This window comes from Labrus bergylta, chromosome 17 (genome assembly GCF_963930695.1).
Source record: "Labrus bergylta chromosome 17, fLabBer1.1, whole genome shotgun sequence".
NCBI lineage: Eukaryota > Metazoa > Chordata > Actinopteri > Labriformes > Labridae > Labrus > Labrus bergylta.
Window position 1 is genome coordinate 20,129,284 of NC_089211.1, and position 24,831 is coordinate 20,154,114.

General features: G+C 40.9%; 1 protein-coding gene across 2 annotated transcripts in view; it reads right to left on the minus strand.

Annotated features, from left to right (window-relative positions):
• Positions 1 to 370: 370 nt before the first annotated feature.
• Positions 371 to 24,831, minus strand: part of ass1 (argininosuccinate synthase 1) — a 28,552-nt gene continuing 4,091 nt past the window's right edge. For both annotated transcript variants that reach the window (XM_020650827.3, XM_065965218.1), the window contains exons 4-15: positions 24,516 to 24,704; positions 22,605 to 22,661; positions 22,453 to 22,527; positions 21,449 to 21,519; positions 21,308 to 21,338; positions 15,769 to 15,859; positions 10,881 to 10,965; positions 10,148 to 10,212; positions 6,101 to 6,232; positions 3,904 to 4,060; positions 966 to 1,031; positions 371 to 846 (exon numbers count right to left, since the gene is read on the minus strand). In XM_020650827.3, the coding sequence (XP_020506483.1) occupies positions 792 to 846; positions 966 to 1,031; positions 3,904 to 4,060; positions 6,101 to 6,232; positions 10,148 to 10,212; positions 10,881 to 10,965; positions 15,769 to 15,859; positions 21,308 to 21,338; positions 21,449 to 21,519; positions 22,453 to 22,527; positions 22,605 to 22,661; positions 24,516 to 24,704 (1,074 nt within the window). In that variant the 3' untranslated portion in view covers positions 371 to 791. The remainder of the gene's footprint in view (positions 847 to 965; positions 1,032 to 3,903; positions 4,061 to 6,100; positions 6,233 to 10,147; positions 10,213 to 10,880; positions 10,966 to 15,768; positions 15,860 to 21,307; positions 21,339 to 21,448; positions 21,520 to 22,452; positions 22,528 to 22,604; positions 22,662 to 24,515; positions 24,705 to 24,831) is intronic.

Consider the following 24,831-nt stretch of genomic DNA (forward strand, 5'->3'; position numbering starts at 1 on the left):
ATGCAGAGCGGGGAAATATACATATGTGGCCAATTGGTTTTCCTTCCATTTGACATTGTGCCATTTGAGCTCAGAAATGGCCCCATCATTTCTGCTCCAGCGATGATCAGCGAGCCACCACGTTTGACTACCCCTGGTGCCTTACACATTGCTCTGCTTCATCTGCATATTGTAAATATGATCCGTTTTGTTCTCACGGGGCAGTGACTGTACGGCCCCGAGAGTTAAACAGGCAGGCATTAATAAGAAGGCTGTCTGCCAAAGAAACAACCTATTAATCACTCACACATTCAAAGTGACAGCGCCTCGGTGTTTGCTTGGAAACCTGTATAAATACCCATAATGCACTGTAATCAATTCAACAAAGAACTAGGGAAGAAAAAAACACAATTTTATTTCTTTAACAATGTTTGAGTTTTAATATCCATGACACCTATTGATGCTGTCATGAAATAAAATACTAAGAAATACTTTCTACTAATATGCTCAACCACAAGCTATTAATTGAACACATTTACACCCAAACTATTCTCCTGTCATGACACTTATTTTTACATCTTACTTCTTCCTCCGCTCTTCACTAGCTATGAAGATCCCAGTTATACAGTAATAGCAACATGTGGCTAGTAGTGTGTTCAATACCCTTATGCTAATAAATAACAGTACCAGCAAGGCAAAATGTAGACAACAGAAGCACAAAGTCTAAACCTACTACCGCCCCAGGAATGGTGGAAAGAAGAAAGATGTTTCCGATGACTGCAGCTGTTACTGCTTGCTGTTACTGCTTGCTGTTACTGCTTGCCGTTGCAGTTAGCGTAACCCTGCAGACGGTGGTGTTCCCTTAACCTGTTGTGGAGAATAAGAAGGTATACCGATAAGATTTTAGAGTGAATGGATGAGGGCGGATTTATAACAGTTTTGTACAGATGTATGGAAGAATTCTTAAGGGTTCAAAGGATGCTAACCTGACAGCGTTAATCTTGATGAATCCAGATGCATCACACGGGTTGTAGTCTCCCTGCACGTCCATGCTGGAGTGAAAAAAAAACAAAAAACAGGCAGGTGAGACTGATTCTCACATTTTAAGTTCGGTAAAAAAAAGAAAAGAAAATGGCCAAAGAGAAACAAAGTACTCAAGGAAAGAAAATAATAAAAATGGAGGGTTTACTAGTTACAGAATGATTGAAATGTTTGGTATTGTTGCAACAACATAAGAGACATGAAGCCTAGTCAACTACTGGGATAACTGGATCATTGACAATGTGCTCTTTTGAAATATTGTTCCCATCGATTTTCCTCCGAATGCTCCTCTTTAGCATTGTTTGTCCTGAATAACAGAGAATCAATACCAGAGAAGGAAAACACACCCATGTTGACAAGCCCACTAAAGAGGCACATAACCCATTTTAAAACAATCCCATCATATCAACTCCGAGCTAAGTGTCGATATGATTTTGTTGTCTAATGTTTCTGTTTCCGAGTTTGTTCTTCAAAAGAAGTTAATCTAAACTTATGCCGCGTCTTGTTTCTTTTAGGCTGCATGTTGTCGAGTCTTCTGTTCTTAGTGTGTCTCACAAAGAGTGTCCGTGTGCTGTGTAATTACAGCAGTTTCTACCTGCAGTGCTTAATACACTCCCTCACACAGTCCTCTCGTCGCTACGACACTCCCAACGCACACCGTACGGATTGCACTCATTCTTCAGAAGCACTTAGCAAAAGAGGAAATTGCCAACAAATGATAGGATAAACACTATAAAAAGAAAGGCCGACAACTAAATCATCAACTCTCAATACAAGGCTCCCTACCCGGCACCTGAACACCATAATGGGCGAGTGGCCACAAAGAATATGTGTGTGTGTGTGTGTGTGTGTGTGTAAGCATGTGATATTTTGTGTATTCCTTCAAGAAACCCTGCAGTCTAATTGAGAGCGGAGCCAGCGGACGGCGAGGAGGGTGACATTTCTGTCTCAGATGGGTGCGGTGACGGGCTGTGTTACCACTGTGTTAATGACGCCGTTTACTGTTGCCTGTGGAGAGCCAACAGGATGTCAGCAGAGGTTTCATGCCTAATCTGCTCTGTGTGTGTCTGTCTGTGTGTGTGTGTGTGTGTGTGTGTGTGTGTGTGTGTGTGTGTGTGTGTGAGTGATTGTGACAGGTCATCAAGTAGTCACAAAGAAGTGTGCGAGAGAGGGACACTGATGCTCCCATGAGTATACCTGTGAGGAACAGAACATGCGAGTGACACTTTAAGAGTTGTATTCACGATAACTTCCTTATCCAGGTCGTCGACCTTCATCATGGTTCCCCAGATAATTTTCCAAGACCCTTTGGGCATTAAAGTTTTGGTACTCAAACTTATGTACGCCAATGTCTTTGTCAAAAAAAGCAAACAAGGAATAATCCAATACTGGGTGTCTAAGGCGTACATTTTTGTTGCCATGGTATCACAATAGGTAGCAATAATATTCGTTTTTTTTTAAAAATCATATCGAAGTTTAGAATTTTCCCATCGTGAGAATCCTATTGATGATACAGCTGAGAAGCTAGAGGAATATTTCATGTTTTAAATCTAAAATATGATCAGCTTTTTAAAAATGATTTTCTGCTTTCTTAGTGTTAAAATTAATAATTTACAAATAGTTAATAAAAGTAGAAAGAAATCATAACCTGCAGCCTTTACGTTTGTATGTATAGCGATGCAAGTTAACTCATATTCTGCTTCAAAAACAACAAGTAAACAACAACGTGTCAGCCACACATAACTGATCCCTCATTGGCAGGTTTTCAATTGTGCAATAAATGGACGTCTTCAAACTGATCTATAATGGTTTTCGGACTGGACTTCTTGTGATGGGCTCCCTTGTGAGGAGTCACTGCGCCCATCTGTCAGAGGCCTGGAGGTCTTTGTGAGGCTGCAACACAACACCTCTGTCACACACACATGTGTCCAAGAAATGTGTCTGTACAAGGTCAGGTGTTGTACTCAGAACACGGGCCTTTTAATAGTGAGAGTTTCTTAGCAACACAAGTTGAGAGGTCAAGTGAGTCGCACTTTATCTTCATAGTGACTCAGCAGTTATTTCTGAAATGTTTGACTGGAAAACAGAACGCTGGGGTAAAGTGACATGCTAATATAATACGGGGTCGAAAGGGTTGAATGAATGCACAATCTGTGCTCTGTAAATATCTATTTATCTCTGTCTTGATAACTTTCATTCATAAAATGAAAAAATAAAAACGCCATCAGTGTTAGATTTCTTTTCTGTGTGTGTTCTGTGCTCCGGTTCAAGAATCTGAGAGGCTGACTGTGTGAGAAATCTTTCCTTTTGTCCCTCGCTCTGACCTGCTAAACTAGCATGACACCCACGTACTTTCCTTTTAAAAGCCCAGTGAAATCACCTCTTTCCTCTGGCTGAAAACCCCATTAGCTCGCTGACTTTAGGGTACAACTGGAGTGTGTGTGACTGAGGAGGAGATGGAGGGGCATATGGAGGGGTTTTTACTTTGGTCAGTGCTGAGCCTGCCCACGGGGCATCAGGGGTCAGCCCCCTGAACAAACCCACTGTTAGCAGGGCTAAGAGGGCCATGGGGGTGCAGTGGGAGGGGTTGGGGTCGGGGTCTGCCCTCCAGGAACTGATTTGGAAACTTCTCTGATGTCTTTGTGAGGCAGGGTCGGTGCAGTGTGTTGATGTGGAGGTCATAAGAGAACCCGGGCAGGCCGATCTGACAACAGGCTGGCTGCTGAACACATGTGGAATCGCTGCACTGCGCCCAGAGCAGCCAAACACAGCTGTCCGGTCAGAACAAGCACAGTGATTCACTGACACATGGCTTCTTATGTATCCCAAGCACACACTCACACACACTCACACACACACTCTTTTTCTCCAGTCCTTGCTTACCTGACCAACTCTTCATTATAGAGGGACTTGGGTGACTCTCGTCCCAGGATGTAGATGTGACCTTTGAAGACGGACAGCTGTACTTTGCCCTCCACGTTCACCTGGGACTTGGCAATGCAGTGTCGAACAAATTCACACTCTGGACTGTACCAGAAACCTGAGGCAAGAAACATGAACATATGAATACAAAATGTATGCTTTAAAGTCCACAGACAAACCCCTGACATATAAGCATTTTTCCCAGCTGAAAAAGTCGACACTTCTCTGCAGAAGTTAAAATGTCGGAACAAGGAGAGTGAACAAACTTGTTCTTTCCGAGTCACATGATTAAGGGAAGGCTAAGGTGTTCATGTTTTCTTTTTGTTGTTGTTAAGCCCCACCCTGTAATTTAAAACCTTTATGAAAAGTAACATTGACAAGCACATTATTGAACTCAAATTAGACATTTTTACCAAAACGTTGACAATGTACTGTTACAATTTTGACAGTGTGCACTGCAGGAGATTTTTCTGCATGTTTTGGAAATAAAACAAAATATAATCCAACATTGGGCGCGTAGGACCTTTATTTGTGTTTCTGTGGTATCGAAAAAGGTATCAATATGGTTTGATTTAAAGTATGATCTAGTATGGCACTGATGCTAAAAAATTCTGGTACTGTGACCACCCTACCAAACATGTTGGAGAGCTTTTAGAAGAGTGTAGAAACACTGCATCCCCACTGCATGCATCCCCATTGCAAAATAATTTTAAAAAAGGGAAGGCCACAGATTTTAAAAAATGAAATACAAAAATTCTGGTGGACACAGGGCCCAAATGCACAATCTGATCATATCATCGTAACTTACCTATTTGTTAAATAAAATGTCCTGTGTGTTGTTGACTGTTTTCATTTGGATAGACATTTATCTACATATTATATAAGTGTAATTAGACAGTCCGTGACAAAAACAAACAGAATGGCAAGGTAAAGAAAGGGAACCTTATTCTGCAAATCCTCCATGTGTAGCTGATTCCACAGGGGTGTGTGTGCGTGTGTGTGATCCGTTCAGTTTTTTCCCCGAGCTTAAAATCTGTATCTGTGCTCTGGTCTTATTTCTGCTCCAGGTGAAGTTCACACACCTCTTTCTTTTGTCTCGCTCGGCTGCCCTGGCCCATCAGTTTTGGAGACAGATGGGCGAGGGATGTGTCTGTGTATGTTAAGAGGTCAGGAACGCCCCACTCAGCAGGGGTCCTTCTCTCATCAGCAGCTGACCTCCACCTCAACAACGGGGCCATGTTCAAAGACACAATCGCTCCCCGCTTCTGAATAGACACAATGTGGTCGGCAGGACAACTACAACTACGGGCTGCACTTTATGGTGGTAGATTTTATTCAGTCTTTGCTTATCTGGAGATTTCATTATAACTGATTCATCATTTTTCAGTAACTAAAACGTGTTTTATAGGGGGTTGATGTTTAGAAATGGCAAAATGTACAATACTAATACCATTTGATAAAGCAAGCACAAAGCAGACATGTCACATAGACCACTGCACTACCCTTAATCAGTGCACAACCTCCTGAAAATGTTGTTTTTTTAATGAAATGGTGACGTATTCATTCAAAACAGATGCAGGACAGGTGGATTGTTAACATAAGCCCCACTGCCAGCCGTCTGCCATCTATATGCAGAGCTATTAATGATTTAAACCCACAATGGGTTTAATCTCTGCCCTGCCTCTGAAGGTAGCACCTTTGTGTGTGTGTGTGTTTCTCTGTGTGTGTTTGTGTGTGAGTACTAGGCCACTTCAATTATACCCTCCAGAGAGAGGAAGGAGTCTCTAATGGCACTGATCCTATTATGAGGATGAAGGTGCAGGGGACAGGAGACCAAAGCAGAAGGGATGATTAAGACACCTGAGCCAAGAAAAGCTCAAACACACAGAAACACCAAAGGTACACGTCACTGAGCATGTCGCTTTCTCTCTTACGTAAACACCAGAATGACGTTTAGCTGTCTTGACTGTAGCCCGACTGACCGGAACTTTTAGAGGCCAATTGTGACATTTATGAGAGGGAATTAAAGACCAATCAAATATTGTTAATTTTGTGGACAATTTTCTGTCTCACATGCAATTTAACACCAGCAGTGAATCTGACCACAGACAAAACAAGTGAAGAATCCACATTAGGATTACTTAAGGGAGGAACTTACCGTTGTAGACCTGCTCAGAGAACGTGACACCCAGTCTCTGTTTGATCCGACGGACTTCTTTGTCCATGGTAAAGGTCTCGATGTCCAAATGGGCTGCCAACAGAATTGTGCCTCCTGGTGTTTCATATATTCCTGAAGAATAAAAGTTAGAAGATATAAGTCTTTGAACAAAATATAATAGAGGATGATGTATTTTTAATTTAGACATCAGGGAGATGTGAGCAACTTTATCAGCCTGTTCAATGTTTATCTTTAATATTCATGTTTCTTTCAGAGTGAATCAACTGGGATCCAAATAGAAAGAAGTTGATCTGTGATCCGTTTGAATCACCTCCAATGGTTCAACCACATGTGATCCGCAGATCAATGGAAAAGATATCATTGTTGTGTAAAATACATTTAATGCAAATGAATCCCCGTGCATGCAGAGTGCTTAGTGAAAAGAAGGCAGTGTTCAAGTAGTGCGTGGAGGTGCCATGGAGATCCTCTGAACAAACACACAATTCAGTCGTTCTCTAGAAAACCGGTTTCTAAGTGTTGTTGTGTAAGAATACCATGTATCTAACGGCTTTTCTCCTCTCACTCTCACCATGTCTGCAATTATCAGGCATGAATCAGCCGCTGGTTGAGTGTGACAACAGTCGAAAACCTCAAGTTAGCAGCGTTATCTCACAGCCAGCAGTACTCTGCAGCCGTTAACAAAACAAACATAACCGAGCGCTGCGTTTGACTCAAGAACGGAAGACACCCTAAATGCAAATCTCTTGTTTGTCTGAATCACACTCACTGCACTGCAGGAGCAGCCAGTACACAGATACACACACATCTGATAAATGAAATGTGAGCTTAAGCTACCTGTTCAACATTTTCAAAGCTCATTAGAGAAAAAAAAAAGAAAAAAAAAGGTGTTTTTGTAGATAACTGCTTGTATTATGCGAAGTGGAATTGTAGCGCTGTGCATAATAAGTGAACAAAACTGAAGATGTGAGACACAACCAAGTTGCATGAGGATGCATTTTGACTTGTAGTGCTGTGAAAGAGCGTAGTTTGAGTCATGGCAGGCCGACGAGTACAAAGGTTCTGCTATAAATATGTTGGTTTTTTTTGGCCGATCAGTAAAAAACATCAAATGTGACAGAAATCAATGAACTCATCCCAAGTTTGTGATTTAGGATCCGTTACACTCCAAGTTCTGCTCTATAAGCTTTTTGATTCCCAATTGAAAGAAACAAAGACAAAAATACAATACTCTGCACTATTCCTCCAAAACATCCCCTTTTTCTTGGTTCAGCCAGCGACACCTCCATCATCATCGTCAAAAGCCAATCATTCAAGAATATTATACAAGCCCTGTTCTGAACTAACTATAAGCTATACAGCTCTATTAGCCATTGACTATTTGACAGACAGGCCCACAGAGCAATCACACAACACGGATGAGTCTGTCCTGGGTAAATGACAGGGTAGGAGGCCCCTGCCAACCTGGAGCCTGGACCAGGGTTCTGCCTACCCTGCAATTTACCCCCTCTGGACAGGGAGGGAGGGGTGAGAAGAGAAAAGATGAGGTGGATGACAGGAGAAATGAAGCTGTCACTCAAATGTCAGCTAAAACAAAAAGAGGGCTGGGGGGAAAACGCTAGCAGGCAGATCTGACAAGAGAAATGGGAGCTTTATCAATGACATCCATTTTTGTAAGTGCCGTTCCCCCCAAAGCAATACATGGTTCCTCACTTCATCTGTCAATTTGAATGATGGTCATAACGCTTTACGCTGCCAAGCTGCCACACAGATACTTCACTACAGCTAACACCAAGATCCAACATTTCAGAATGGATGAAGTGCTCGACTGACTTGAAAACTCTTTTCAATCTCTTACAATCCGGTGAGCAGCGGAGTTCAAATCCGTGCAAACCCCAAAATACACCAGCACAAACTGGTCTTGATCTGAAAGTGGAGAAGCTCCTACTTTGCGCTAGCGGCCAAAAGCAGAGCTTAGCAACGCTGCTAATTGTCATAAGCCTCAAAAGGTTGTCACCTGAGCTAGAGCTAGCATGACTTGTGGCTTTTTTGATGATCCAAGGCCACAGAGGGCGCGTAGGGACATTTCCGCTGGCTCTATCAGATAGAGAAGTTAAAACTGCCCTCCAACACAACTTGGCTTAAGTGCTCTAAAGAGAGCGAGCTTAATGGAGAGGAGCAAACAATGAAACGCTATCTGGGTAAGCTCCGACAGTGGCAGTTTAGTTAAGCTTCAAGAGACAACACCCCCAGTGGTTTCTGAGGTTTTAATCTTTTATACAGCTACTGCAGGTATGCTAACCCATGCTGCAGGCCTGACGGGTCGCAGGTCAGGAATTAATTCTTCCTGAGCTGATCCCCTCTGACCCTTTGGGCAAACTGCTAGTCCTCCATAAACAGGTAACATTGGTTAAAAAAAAAAAAGATCTTAGTATAGCTAGGATATGCATGGAGTTTGCAATTAAGTTTTTTTTTACAAAGCTGCTAAAATCAAAACTCGCATCTAATCCTGATACAATATTATATCAAATCTGTGGATGACGATGCCATATTTGCTGATTTCACAAAGTCTAAAAAAAAGTTCCTCAAAGGAGCTTTGGATGAAATTTATACTTATAAATATTGGTTGGCCAATGTATTGTTTGCTGTATCTTTACAAAGACAATACAGATCGATGTTTTCACTTGTATTGACTCATTGAATGGTTGATCATTTCATCTATTATTGAGCCACAAGAATGTAACGTAACCCCCCCAATATTTAAATATGAAATTATAAAACTTAACATGTAAATAAAGTCAAATTATTCTGGAGCGTTTAACAACTATTTTTGTTCCACTACATCAACAACTGGATCTAAAGCAGCCCGTTCATCATCAAGAGAAAGCGCCTTTTTCCCTCTGCTTTTGATAGGTGCACATTGTCATCATTGGTGCTCAGGTCAGAGGCCTGACAGCGTCGTGACAGATGGGAAACGTTCCTCTGCCACTGTTGAATGTTTTGTAGCGCTGTGACAACATTCATGACAAACCATTTCAATCCCCTCCGCCCCCCTGACCCCACACAAATAAAAATGACCCAACACAAATAGGTATGACATGTCCCCATTCAATCCCACCAATCATCTATTGTGCTGACATGACTGCCATCACTCCAGAGAAGACCAACCTGTACACTCTGTGGTAGTTATTCAACCACTTGGACACCTTGTGCTCCACCTCTTCCTATTGCTTCCGTGGAGGAAAGAGCTTTGATCTTTTGTTCAGCCGAGGGGAGAGAAAAGTGTGCATCCCATTTTCCAATTTCTACCTGCCAAGTTGCACCGCAGCCACAGCCTGTTGGCCAGTCAATTTGCCAATCATAGCACATAGCGATGTAGGGATAAAGGAGTGTGTGTGTATGTGTGTGTGTGTGTGTGTGTGTGAGCTTCATACAGGGACAGAACAGCTCACTGCTCTTGTGTATTAGCAGCTGTAACACATGTAGGGGTCTAACAAAAGAGCTTTTCCTGTACCCTTTTGAAAGCAAACAGAAAAAGACAAAAACATCTCTGAACATGTGAGTCTGTATTTGTGTGTATCCAGTGAAGCATGCACGCTGTCACTGTGTGTGTGTTTTCTTTAAGTGTGTGCATGCATAAATAAATTGAAGTAACTTCAGCGTCTATGATTCCAGGTGAACCAGAGTAAAAACATTTCCTTTGACGAGTGTGTTTGCCATCCAGCCCCCCCCCCCTTCCTTTTTCTTCATAAAAGTCGAAAAGCAAGTGTGACACTTAAAGCACTCATGTAAAATAACTGCCAATGGCTTGAAAGCCCTAGATACTGAAAGGAAAGCTTCTGAATGGATGTTGAATTAAAAATATTGAGACGTGTTTCACAGTGAGTGTGAATACTTCCGTCTCACTGCATTTACAGTCTATATCAGCGTGTGTGTAAGTGAGGTGAAGCCTGTCTGCTAGTTTGGCATAAATTGAAAGATTTCATGAGCGAGACCGATTAACATAAATATGATCGTTTAATTCCTTACCTCGAGACTTCATGCCAATGAAACGGTTCTCTACAATGTCAATCCGACCAACACCATGCTTTCCACTGCAGACGTGAAGACAAAGAGAGGAGAACTTTTAGTGGACACAAACTATATATAATTTACTCACTGGAAATATAATAAAATAAAATATATGTTAAAAAATGATTATGTTTCCCTTCACTATTGAAATGAATGAATGCTAAAACTGTTCTCTGTACAATAGGAGACATTAAGCCATCTTCATCTACAGAAAAGGACATCTCACTTCATCAAAACTTCCACCATGAGTCACTGAAAAATGTCATTCCCTTTATTCTGTGTGGACGAGAAGTGAGGCATTGTTTTAAGAAGCGATATGACTTAAATGACGACAACTGAAAAAATAAGACATTTTACCAAAAACAACTTTTGGAAAATCTTCATATGTAGACTTCTGCTAAAAATAAAACTAGTAGAGAAAACCCAGGTGGGACAGAGACAGAGACACACACACACACTAATCCAAAGGTGGTAGGCTCAACCACTGCTTGACCTCAGAGTACTATAATACATTTCTTACTGGAAGGCTTCTTTAGAATGAATTTCTAATCAATCATACAAAGCAAAGCAAAGGAAGGAAAGAAGGAAGAAAGAAAGAAAGAAAGGAAGAAAGGAAGAAAGGAAGAAAGGAAGGAAAAACTGCGTTCAATATTTGCTTGGTTGACATTAGGATTCAAAGAAATGCACTTACCCAATCTCATTGAGATAAGAAAAGATCTCCAGAGGTGAAGACTTGGATTGGCCTTCTTTCAAATTGTTCACCATAACTGGCACTCCTAGAGAGAGAGAGAGATTTTAAGATTTTAAAAATGAGGAGTTCAAATTACGGTGCACTTATTCTTTGTTTTAGATGACATGTATAACTTTATTGAGACTCATCTAGAACTCACAAATAATGTTAATAAAATACATAAATCATTCCCAGAACACAGCTAAAGTCTAAATAAAAAATTTAACTGGCAGCAGAGCAGAAATCAAGTAGTTGTTACATTTAATACTGCACATTTACTGATTAATTACATACACATTTACCTAAAAGGACTTTAGTATTATGCACTAAGCAGAATTACACATTTAATGCCTACTTACAGTACATTCCCTTCAAATTATCCCTGATTTGAAAAACTGTATACCGCAGCTTCCTCTGCAGTTAGAACCCTTCGAGTATTAAAGCGTTGATCATCTATAATAGTGGGCAAATTCTTAAGTTGTGAAAATTAACAGTAAAATCTGACTGTTGGCATATATTACTTGAGATTTATTTTTTCTCTATTTCAGTTCCTTCAAATTAAAGTCCTGTGATTCTGATTGAGGATAATTTAATGTTATGAAATGAACAGCCTTTAACCCTCCTGTAGTCTTAATGCATTTTTTGACATTTAAAGACAGTTTTTGGTGGATAATTTTGGCTGTGTTGATGCATATTGCACAGATTTTGTCACAGGTGTGTATTTTGGGGTGAATTTTTAAATTTCAAGAATTTTTTTTTATGTATGTTAAAAAAAATAATCACACCCTTAGCCCTTCGTCATTTTTTGTGTGCCATTAACTCCCATTTAAACAACATGTTTTGAGTACACTGCCATTGCAGTATGAAATTATTTTTTTTATTAATTTTTTCATGGATCCATGATAGTGAGGGACTGGAATTTTAGTTTTTACTGTTTTACCGACATAGTATCCAAAACAAAAGCCTGCTAGTATGTCTTTGTTTAAACTAGGGAAACAGGGCCAAAGGTGTAGCATTTATTATAAACATTACACAAAATGCAAGGAAATTTGTGTTTGGCAGATTATTTCTTTGCTGTAACAATGCTTCTTGGCAATCAATCCTATACCGTTGGAAAGCCGGTTTATTTCCCTTTTAAATGGTGTCATTTGTGGGATGAGCAGCAGAGCTGAGTATGTGGGTTGCGCCCATGAAAAACGTGCCAAATCTTCTCTGCCAATGCCAAAAAGTGTATTCTGCTGTTGACTCTTGTTTGGTGTCTTTTAGTGGATTGGATGCTTGAAACACAATGAATATTTGCTATGTATGGTGAAGACTGCAGTTAATAATACTAACCATTAAAAAAAATTGGAATTATACATTAATAGATAATTTTTCTATGGCAGTCTTTATTGGAGCATTTTTTGGGTCGTAGGGCGAAAGGTGTAACACAAATCCTAGAATTGTAGGAGGGTTAAAAACAAAGCTTACGGTTATAATTACAAAACATGTTTATAGAAAACAAACCTGCCCCCCCCTGCAGGAATTAAACGGTATCATTCACCTCCAGAACAACACTATATAGGTGCACATTAACTTCACAGAAAACAACTAGAATGAAAAAGAGCCTTTGCACAGCATCATTTAAACAGTATAGACCGTTTTGGGAAATGGATTAAAGGAGGAAAAAAAATAAAAATGGATTTTTTTCCCCCCAACTAACCAACCTAATGCGTAAGGAGTCGGTCAAATCTGCTGACAAGCTCTCATTATGTCAGTCACTGAAATGAATAGTCATCAGCTTAAAGTGAAAACCAATTCAAAATGAGGTGGTGAGAAAGGCTAATAAATTCAAAGGCCCTGCTCGTCTGAAAGCTGTGAAATCGTGGGCAGGCCTTTACCTAATTCAATTACTCACGCAGCTTTATTACCCAAACTCTCTTCGGTGCTGAGATTTTTTTTTTTTGCGCCAACAAGTTAGAGTGTTCCTGCGCATGTGCGGGAGACAAAAACCACTTGTGGATTCATTAACCATCCTCCAATTAATATGTCTCTGACACACACACACTTTGAAATAATGACACCCACGTAAGCTCCGCACATTTCCTCTCCAGAGCCACTTAAAGCGAGTACACATCAATCACTGTCAGGGACTCTCAATGAGCAGCGTGGAGCAAAGGTGGAGGCGAGGAAACAAACATGACCCATGTGTGTTTTGAGAAGGCAATACGTCCATTTAAAGAGCGAGCACAAGGAGAGAGAGAGAGAGAGAGAGAGAGAAACAAAAATAACATCCAAAAATCTCCCATAGACTTGTACATAGTTTGGACAGGTTGGCGTGCTTGCAGCCGCCACTCAAACGGCTTTGAAGAGAAGAGCAGCACTTCTAGTGGCCTTTCAGCCAGCGCTCACAAAGCCCCCGATAGGAATGACACGTGAAGCACTTGACAAATTTTTTTAGACAAGGGCTTTGTTGACGGCCCATTCTCATATCGCGGGAATCTCAGAGGCTCCCATGGAAGAAGAAAAAAGTTTCTCCCGGTGCAGGAGAGGGCAGTATGGATGATGAATTAGTAAACCCCCCCTCCCAGATACCTAATAATTAGATTAAAAGTTCAAATAAATTAAGTGTCTGAACGTGGGAGTGTAGGGGCTGGCCTTTTCCTGCCTGCACTCTCTTTTTTCCCGAGCTCTCTCCATCATGCGGGTTCGATCATTCACTGAAGGCTCTTTTTCTCCCCATGATCCTTTTCTTCACTTTTTTTCGCAGCCTAACAGTGCAGACAATGGGAGCGCAGACACAGTTGTAGGAAAAATTACTGCTTTACATTTTTCCTCTCTGTCTCCTTTTCCTCTCCACTCCGTTGGCATGAAAGGAGGGAGGGAAGAATTTTTTTTTTATTCCTTAAATAAAAAAAAATAAAGAAAAGGAGGAGAGGAATGGAGTGTTTGACGGGGAAAAAAGGTTCCTGTCGTTAAATATTCTTTTTTAATCAGTGAGAAAACTTTGGTGAGAAAGGCAGGGATGAAAAGGTGGGAGGGGGAATGAAATGAAACATTCTTGTGCTGATCTTGTGCTCAGAGGGAGGAGTAGGCTCGGGCCTTTGTGTGGACAACTAAAACAGCTTTTGTCATAGGGCGCTCAATAAAAGGCACAAGGAATATGTGTGAAAACAGAGCGCAGGCCTCTAAAGAACCCGCGAAAAAACAGACTTTACTAGTGCAAAGCTGTTTCACAAAAGCTTCTCACATCTCCGGCTGAACTGACACCAACCTACTTGTTTTTATAGTTAAACATTTTCTTTAGGGAGCTGGTAAAGTGAGATCTGAACTTTTCAGCACAGATTCTACTTGACTTCTGAAGGGTTTTTTTTTTTTAAATTTGCACTTCAGGCAGCTTTACTGGTCACAAAAAATTACCACTGAATCTTCTGCCAACCTTCTGAACTTCCCTCAATTACTATCAGAGCTCATAAAAACTGCCACCGAGCCCACATGATCAGAGGAGCTAGTGTCTCTCAGCCAATTGATGTCAGTGGTCTGCAGCCCACACCAGTACCCAGGGATGAAGGGACATCTGTGCCTTTTGCCCCAGGCCTGGATGTTTCTTGCCATTTTCTCTTTGCACAAACATGTGACACTTTCCTCTACTCAGCTTGTGGCGATATATCTAATGAGCGGCTCTCTGGCCCCTCAGGGCTTGGTGTATTAGCTGGACTTAATGCTTCCGGCCTGCATACGTGCCCCAGGGCTAAACACGGCAGCTTTGGACCTAGTAATGCTGTGAAGGGTTAAGGATAAGTCTGGGTGGTCAGGAATGGTGATGAAGTGCAACCGGGTCAACATGAGAGCTGTAGCCCTGCAGCGATAACCGTCATGTTAAGTAACATGAAGAGAGAGAGAGAGAGTGAAGACGGACGCTATTACTTACTGATGCAGTATCAGAACAGAAATCATTCTGCAAGCACACACACTGAATCTTCTTTTTCTGTGTGCACATTAAAAACAACCAGCAAAGCTATTCCCTTTAGCTTCCTTTTTTTGTTATTTTGTTAGATAACAAACCTTTGCATATCTGTATTTTATTCCACGTGAAAGCACAGATTTTTTTTGTAGATTAATTGCTTTAAATTCTGATTATATTTAAAGATATATGGATGCAATCATGTTAGATTCAATAGAGAGTACCTGACACATTCACAAATACAGGTGTGTTTTTAGTTTGATGTCAAGAAGAAAATAAGGATTTTTTCCATGTACTTTAAATCCAGTTGTAACATTTGCATTTTAAGGAAAGATAGAATTGAATGTCTAACTAATTAGTGATTTTTAATGATTTTAATTATAAGCTAAAATAACTCATCAGTTCTTAGCTCTCGTAAAATATAATTTACATTTTGTTGCATATCTCCTGCTTTAGTCTGTTTCTGATCAGTGTATTAAATATAATAAAATAGAATTATAAAAAAAATATTCTTATGTATTAATTTGTGTGTACAGGAATATACACATATACAAATATATATGTGCACACACATGTATATATAAACATACTGAACCACCTCTTCCTCTTTTTTCTCTAATTCTAGTGTCTCTTTTTTTGTAATTTATCCATCTTGATGCTACGTTTTGTAAATGAAATGTTTTGTCTGAGAAAGACACTTAAACTTATAAAACAAAATACTTAAATTAAAAAGATTTACATAAAATAAAAAGGAATAGGTAAGATAAAAATAAAACCCCAAGGCTTGCTTTTCCTTGTACACTGTAAATTCAGTTTCAGAAGCTACAAAGGTTGTATGAATTATTATTTTCTTTAAACCCTGACGTAGTGAAGAATGAACAGGTGACACACGCTGCAGCTACAAACCATTTTTGAACTGTATCTCCAGAACATCGGGGACGTTGGGAGAATCTTGAGGGTCCTTGGTCATCAGGTACAGGTCAGTCGGAGCATGACTCTGAAAAACACACAGAAAAAAAAACACACACACTCATTGTCTCTATTTCACACACTCTGTTCCTCTTGTTGAATAACTAGGACCCTTCGGAGACCTCATCACAGACGAGCGCTGCAAATAGAGAGACAATTGTCCAAGGTGATAACGGACAACTGGAGACGAGGCGGGGAGAAGAAAAGAGAGGATGAAGCGTGAAAAAGAAGAAACCTAAAAACACCATCAGGGGATGAGACAAAAAAAAAAAAAAAATCAATGTTCCATTTTGCTCCTCTATTTGGTTTCATTTTCCCTGCGTGGCCCTTCACCACAGGGGAAGGTGGGAAAAAAGGGATGAGGCGAGAGGAAGAGTGGGAAAGGGCAAACGGAAGAAATGACTCCTAAAGAATAGTGAACACTTGACAAGTCAAAACATGCCTCATACTACAACAGCAGCAACAGTATGATCTCTTTAATATTCTGCCTTTCAGATCTGCTGCTTCAATCATGTGTCTGCAGCTTTATCCTGCCCTTCCTCTTATCGTCCAGATTTGATTTCCTGAGTGACGTTTCCCATCTCTTTTCTTCACAAATGAAGAACTCTGATTAAAGGGCATCACTCAACAAAGCCATAAACTCCATCCCTTAAATCCACTAAAGTTGTCCTGGGTGACAGACGTTAGTTGTTTTTCCAGTTGGGGAGAGCCGGGAGCGATTTCAGTAAGTCATAGTCGGGACCTAAAAGAGCGTGGCGGTCTGACGTGTCTGCCCAGCGATGTGGCCCTCCAACAATTACACAGCATTAGGACAAGACGATGGCCAATGTCTCCTGAGCTGAGGCAAATTGCAGGGGGACTATGCAAAATAACTACTGGGTGCATTTAAATGGAAAGCTTTACCAGACACTAAATCATCATACAATAACTAATCGGCATCTGTTGGTCGCCTGTCACTGAGGAGAAAACGAGCAGCGCAATCACTTTCCTTCCTTTTAACTAAACACCAAAATTGACTGGGACGGCGGCCGTCTTCCTCTCCTTTATTTTCTGCCTCAGTGCCCTGAAAGATGCCAAATGAGAGCGAGCAGGAGAGGGGTGAAATGACTCCCCTAAAAGGCCTTTTGATGCATACTCTTTGAGGGGGGGGGGGGGGGGGGGGGGGAAGATGTACTGAATTTTAAATACCAGGGAATAAAAAAAAGTGTACGTTTCCTGTAGTGTGTTTTGCTGGTTGTAAAAAAATGTTGTTTTTTCTTGTTTAATTCAAACGTGATATAGCTGTTAGCCTTGACAGTATTTTTTGGTGTTACATTCCTAACACACAGAGAAGCTCAAAGCCAGTAAATAAAGTACCTTAATGACTTCTGACATCTTTTGATCTGATCAAATATATGAACTTCAGGATTTTTAAATAATAGAAATGTTTCTTTTAGAGGGGCTTTAATACCTAGAATATAAAAGTAATAAGTCAAGTGTTATCCTACTGATACACAGAGAAAACCCTGATATACATATTTTTTTAAATGTATACAAATTCATGCTGAGTCATTTTTGAAGGCTCATACTCCAACAATAAGAGCGTGAACTTAAAATGCAATTGGATACGAATACAGAAGAGAAAGGAGGGGAATAGGCTAGTTTCCAGCGAGCACGAGATCAATGCATTTCAATTCAAACCCCCTGCAGGTGGACCTGTCCCAAAGCCATGGCCCTGAAAGAGAGGAAAAAGGTAGAGGCAGAGGAGGCGGGGGGTGCAGGGGGGTATTGGTGGGAAATGGGGCATGAAGCGCACCATCATGTAGCACTGAGCAGCTCCTTTGGCAGCCTTTGCTTCTGCCATATTGTTGTGCTAAACGTGGCCCATACAGCAAAGAAGGCTGAGGCATGAACTTAAAGCAAGTAAATTTCTATCTTTCCACATATTAGTTGCCTCATTGGTTTTCAATCGAAGCCAATGAAGCCAAAGAAGGCAGAGGTGGCAGGAGAGAGAGGGAGGGAGGGAGGGGAGGGGGGGGAAGGAAGAGAAGGGAAGGGAGAGCCGAGAGTGAGACAGAAGAGAAGAGAATAGTAAAAACATCTTTGGGGCAATGGGTCGGAAATGAAGCTTAAATCACAACGTTTCAAGTCTGTCCTTCTTTTTAAGATGCAAACATGGCAAATTGAGATCAAAATAAAACAATACATGCACGATGGGCTGGAAGGATATTTAAATTCTTAACACCCGGGATGTTTTGGTTAATGTTAGAACCTCAGTTGAATGTAATGAGGAGGTAACAACACACTCCACAGCTACAGTGAAGATACACACAGGGAGCTCTCGCTGAGTGTCGCAGGTCAGACCAATCAGACCTAAGGGCGGCTGAAAGGCACATGACAAATACTGACCCTCTTTGCTTCAAAGCACACATTCACATGCATACATACACCTACAAGCCCACTTCCTCTACCCTACAGGCAAGCCTTCTGTCAGTCCATCTCTGCAGCCAGCCATGCGACCGGCCCGAAAAACGAGGTTATCATTTCCTCTAGGTGAGCAGAGGCTTGGCGTTACGCTCCTTTACTCTTGGTCAACGCGAGCAGTGGCCCGTCAGCGCCCTGATCAAAGAGCGGAGCAGGCACAAGGAAGCTACTTGACAGGGGCTATAATTAAGACTGAGGTGATGTTTTAATGATTCGGGGACGAGTGTCAGGCTGCCTCAGGCTGCGTGCCGACCGCTCATGTGTGGAGGGACAGAGACAGAGGGAGGGGATGCTGAGGAAGCTGCAGTGTGTGGAGCCATCCAACAAGTGACATACTGCTGAAAGTAAAGTCAACATTCTAGCCTAAGGTTTCCATACTGCATGTTTGAAGGAAAAAGAGTTCGCACTGTGTATGATGCAATTGAAGGAATTTACCTGCAATTAAAAAGTTTGATTTTTTTTGTCGTATCATATCGAAGTTTAAAACTCTGATACCATGACAACAATCTGACCTGTTCATGGTGAATAAATTAACAATTAATCACTAGTAAGTATTTTGATTAAAAACAATTAAAATTAAAGGAGCAACATTTACGGACTAAAAAAAAAATCAGATGGAAATATCATCATGTTATGGCCAACTCTGACTTCAATACCTGTTTCATCAAGTTCCTGACAAATGCTCATCACTTTGCAACATTGCCCACAGTGGTCAAAAACAAGCAGAGATACTGCAGGGACGTTTGGCAGAGTCTTTTAAATCCTTCTCTGATAGATAGGTTATTTTTTATATCGCCGTACCTTCAGTAAAACAAACCCAGAATCTAAAATCAGAGGTAAATAAATGTGGCTCTGACTCATTGGATACCGTATTCAACATGATAATAAGACATCTGAAGTTGCCCTGGGTGCACGTCTTCACATTAGGTTAACTTCACCAGATGGAGGTGAGTAAATCAAAAGAGTCACAGCGCCATTGTGTTACAGACGGGGAGGTTTAGGGTTATCAGGAAGGATACAGTGTTAATCATAGAGTAACCTGAACTCTGCAGACTCTTATCTACAGGAGAACATATGAGCGACCATTTGGACATTTCCTAATCTGACTGTGTCTGAGCAGAGAGGGGCCTTTGTACCACAGGTGGGGGGGGGAGGGGGGGCGCGTCGGGGGTTTGAATAGTTGAGGTCCTCCTTGAGCCTTAAGGGCTGTAACTGAAGGAGAGACAGAGGCTGATACAGAAAGGAGATACCAAGAACAAGGTGACCATGGTGACCTCTTTAAGATGATCTTCCTGATTGAGGAGAATCCGTCCTGTATGTTTGAGCATTTAGTGAAGACTTTGTTTTTGTTTTACACACTGAGCCCTTAGAATAAACAGTATTCATATTATTTTCCTGATTTTAATGGAATGTAATCTCATGTTTGAGCGAGGAATTGCAAACAAACATTACTATGTTGTTATTGTTGTGACGATCCAACTGACCCTAATTAACAGAATGGGCTTTGGCTACTGAAAATTACTCTTCAGTACAGCTTATTCAAAGTTCAAGATATCAGTTTTGTGCCCGGGGTAATGTATTCAAATCCTTTTACCATTCTGGACCCATGCACCATAAATATTTCATTGTATTTAATGCCATTAATCGATTCAATATCGGAGTAAATGGTCCAACACAAAACCCCTGAATGAAATCAGTTACACAATACTGTCATCATGCATCGCTATGCTATTGAGCCGGTTGGTCTCATTCTTTTCAAAACATTTCTCCACAGGCCGACCGCTAAAGAGCCAGCGGAGGGGTGGGAAAGGGACGGAGTGAGAGATGGAGGTCTGTGAGTTACAGTGGCCCTGCCCCTGCATCTCCACTCCAGCAGCGGGGGACCCCTCGCCTCCCTGTGACACCCAGTCCATTGGGAGACTCATCTGTCTGGCGCGCTGTCTTTGTACTTTACTGTTACTGGTGACATTTTGGTGTCACGGTGTCACGATGAAATGGCTCCCCTCCCACGTTGCAGCCTGCGGCGGCGCAACAAGTGGAACAATGAGGTCCCGAGGAGTTGGGGCTGGAACTCAGGAGGCCCCAGCTGGGCGCAACGCCCTAACCCTTCCCCCCTCCCTGGCTCCCATGAAATCGGGAATTAGTCGAAGCGTTGCTGACGACAAGTCAGTGTCTGTGTGTCCCAGGCTCTTCCCAGGGCCCAGCGAGGACCCTGGGCGAGGAAAGACAGAGACACAGACACAGCAACTGAGGATGGGAGCTTTGGGGGTCACCAAGGGCAACCTGTATGTACAGCCTTAAACTCTGACCCCAGCAGAGATCAAACTCTCTCACCCATGGCACTGTGGGAGAGTGAGTTGTGTTTCACTCTGGTGGGACTGGCATGGGTCAGTCGAGGGAAGAGAAGCCTGAATGCCGTGTTATTTTAACGCTCATTCAAGATGGATTATACATCTCGACTGTATGAAAATATGTTGCGTTTTCTCACTCAGCTTTGTGTGCATGAGAGGAGGACGAAGGAGAAAACTGAATGTATTTAATCGTCAATTGTACCGATTATAAAAAACGATTTCTGTGCAGGCGGACAAACGTTTAGTCCAAATGACTGTCATCAATTTTTCTGTTAGGTGCTAGATTACATCAAATACAAAACACTTTAAGATCTAAACTCTTCAGATGTTTCAGTACAATCTAAAGACATTTCACCTGCAAGGCTTCAAGTCAACATATTCTTTTCATCTGGATCGATTAAAGTCAACATTGATAGTAGATCTAGAAACGTATGAAATAACTTATATTTAACGTAACACTTTGTAAGAGAGGGGGATTCCCCAAGTGCTTATTCATATTCATAACAGTGTTCAGGTTTTAGTCATCAAAAAGGTGTCGGTTTCATGTACATAGAAAGGTGTTTCCCCTCTTGATTGGTTTGACTGTACATTTCACACCCTTTAAAAAGGTGACAAGCCAAAGGCGGCAAAGGACTAAGAGAAAAATGTTTAACTTGTATTACCTTAGGATTCTCCAAGATCCCAGACTCGTAGCTGTTTAAAAAAAAAAAAAACATGAATGATAATGTTAATGTATTTTGTGATTTAAAGACGGGATATTGAAAAAGGAACCAAAGACGGAGCATCACACCAGGCCTACACACCTTATATGCATGAGGTTTGCGTCCATGCTCCAGGGTGCCTTTGGAGTGACGGGCACAGGGATGCCATGTTTCTACAATGTGACAGAGAGAGATGACATGTTACATACTGTTTACCTTAAAGCTTACTGCTCCTGAAGGAGAGACTTTAAAATCTCTCTCTTTGTGAAGAAAGTTCTGACTACAAGAAGCCAAGTAAACTATTTCCAGCGGCTGGTTTTTGACATGCTGTGTAACTAAAATACCTCTTTCCCTACATTGCTTTTGTCTCCAAGAGTCCACGCTGGGAAAAAAAAAGAAAACAATCAACTGAGGAAGGTGTTCTTTTCTTTTTGTATCTTCAAAAAGAGAAGTCAACAATTCAGTGTTTTAAGATTGCATGTTTCTAAAATAGTCCACAGGCCAGTGAAAAGGGTGGATTTGAATTAAACGTCACGACCGCCCTCTAGTGGTGAAAATTGGTATAGGTCAGGTTTAATGTGACCACTGGAACAAACAGCAACTGAATGTGTGTGGTCTATGTCACCAAAAAAATAAGGAGGGTTGAACTAAAAATTGAAGGGAGGGTAGGGAGGTAAAAATGATCTGTAGTACAAGCATTTAAATCATTACACAAGATGAAGGGAATTTTATTCTGTTTTCAGAAACTGTTGTTGGGAAATAAGGGCTTACTGGAAGGTGTGTGAGGGATTGCAAAAGAAGAAATAAATATTGCGAGTCCTCACATAAAGTTAATGTTAACATCAAATCCAGAATGACTTGTATAGTATCCAGTACGTAGGTTAAAATAATCAAGGCTATAAAGAAAAATAAGATTAGATTTGGTGCATTAAAATACACAAAACCGATATTTCTGAATGTTTTTGTACAAATGTCTTTTCTCTTTTTTTCATTGCAACTTTGAGCTTGCCCTAAATGCTTCAGATGAATTCAAATTTGTGACAAATTTCAAATGTCACACTTTTTTTTTTTTTAATCTAGTGATTTTGACAGTCGGATGTAGTTACCTCTGCATATTCCATCAGGTCTATCCTCCCCTTGAAGCGGTTGTAGAACTCGGGGATCCTCCATGGTGCGATGATCTGAACACAAGCAGAGAGAGTTAGAGAGGCGGACAGTACATTTCATTACCTCCACACTGACAAAACAGCCATCTTACCTTCACTTCAGGGTAGAGGGCGTAGCATGTGAGCTCAAAACGGATCTGGTCATTCCCCTGAAAAACACATCACAGAACAATTGAGTTACGTACCACATGTGAGGCGAGTTGATTTAATACACATCTGTATTTAGCTTTAGCCTGAAACTGTGACTTTTATTGTCATTGCTATATTTTCATTGTAGTTTATTTGTTTATTTCAATGAAGTTTCCTTAATCTTGAATGATCCGTGGTTTAAGAAAGCATCCTTTCCTGCTTGAGTGTCTATTCCTATAATTCCCTGTTAATTGCGGTCTCTTTAAAATGTTAAACATAATTAAAAAATGTAGTGAAAAACATTGTAATTATGTTACCTGGGATAAAAAGAAAAAACACATTTTTAAAAGAAATGCTAAGACATAGCTGAATGTGATACAAAGTATTTCTTCAGGTCTGTGTTTAAACTTTATGATGTGGTATATGTCTCCCCCTACAGGCAAAATATCAACACTGCACATTAATCATGGAAGTCTCAATTTCAGGACCAGTATGCCAACTAACATTAATTCTAGTAAATCAATATCCATTCAAATAAACTTTCAATTTCACCAACAGCAGCTCTTTGGCACACAGACTTCAGTTCTCTTCTTTTTTTTTCATCTCACTTTTAACAATCAAATATGTTACTCATCAAGAATCTTGACATAGATAACGTACAAATAAGCTTTTTCTGCAGCATGATACTCCTGGCAGCAGTTTCAGACATTAAAAATACAGAAACAGTCACTCTTTATGTTAATGGTCTTGTCTGCTTTTGTAGTTTATTGAATCATTGATACTAATGTGACGACCCTGCTGGTTCCTTGTTCCTTGTTTTGCGATCTCTGCTGTTCTCTGTTTCAGATGCCAGTTGGTGTAGCTGTGTGTGATCCTGGATTGAGAACACATGGGCCCGGTGTTCTCGAACCATTTCATCTAGCAGTGACAAATTGGGGGCTCGTCCGGGATTTATCACACAGCCAAACCCACTTGCACCTGGAACAGAGAACAGCTGAGACCGCAAAAACAAGGAACAAGGAACCAGCAGGGTCGTCACACTAATTTCACTCTCTTTCAACCTGCTAAAAACTCCTCACAGGAGCTTCAATTTACTTCTGATTCAAACAGCAGCTGAAAAAAATAAAATAAATTGCGTGTAGAGTTCATTTTGTGTATACTGTAAAGAAGTAAAATTAAGTTAAACAAGCATCCATGATTATCTGAGTAACACAAAAGCTCAGCCAAGATTGAACTTGTGAGTAAAATATCAACAGGCACATTTTTCAAACAATTAACATATATTATGTTAATTATGATTTAACTTATGATATATCAAACTTGTTCATACCACGTCATAAAGTTTAAATAGACCTTAATCATACTAATGAACGTTATGTGTCACGCATTTTCATTTCAACTGCAGTGACTCATTTAATTTAACTGGCGGGTTAAGGACATAGAGAAGTGCACATCTGTGCTAACATCTGTTTCAGTTTCTTTGAAAGCATTCATTCACTGTCAAAGACTAGATGACTGGCAAGAGGAAAAGTACAGTGTCTGAATGAGAGGGGGGTGGGGGGGGGTCATGGCTCCAGAGAGAGCAGGTTTTCCAAAAAACAGTAGCAGTTAAAAAGTTAATGTTCAAACCCTGAAAACACATGGCCTAAAATCCTCTTGTTCAGAGTCTGGGCAGTGGCCTTGTTAACTAGTTTATGTTTGAAAAAGACAGACTGAAGCATATTTGTAGATCAGGCACAGAGCATGTTATTACAACGTCTCGAATACAAACCAGAAAAAGTCAATCATCTTTAAATATACTTAATTTAGGTGCTGGGAGTCGGTCATTTTAGCAGTGTAATTCCCACCCGTCTCTTGTCTTGTGTGTTATTTACCTTTCCCGTGGCACCATGGGAGACAAAATTGGCACCCTCCTTTTGTGCAATTTCCACCTGGCGGCGAGCGATGCAGGGTCGTGCTACAGAAGTGCCGAGCAGGTATCGGTCCTCGTAGACGGCATTAGCTTGAACCGCGGGCCAGATGAAGTCTTCCACAAACTCTGCACGAAGGTCTTCAATGTAAACCTACACAAGACCACGAAACCAGGGCACAGGAACAAGGCTTTGTGTTAAATCTAGGATTGTTTTCTTCTCAGGGTCATTTTTATGTGAGAAATGTTAAATGAATTATTCATGAAGTATTTTCCATCCC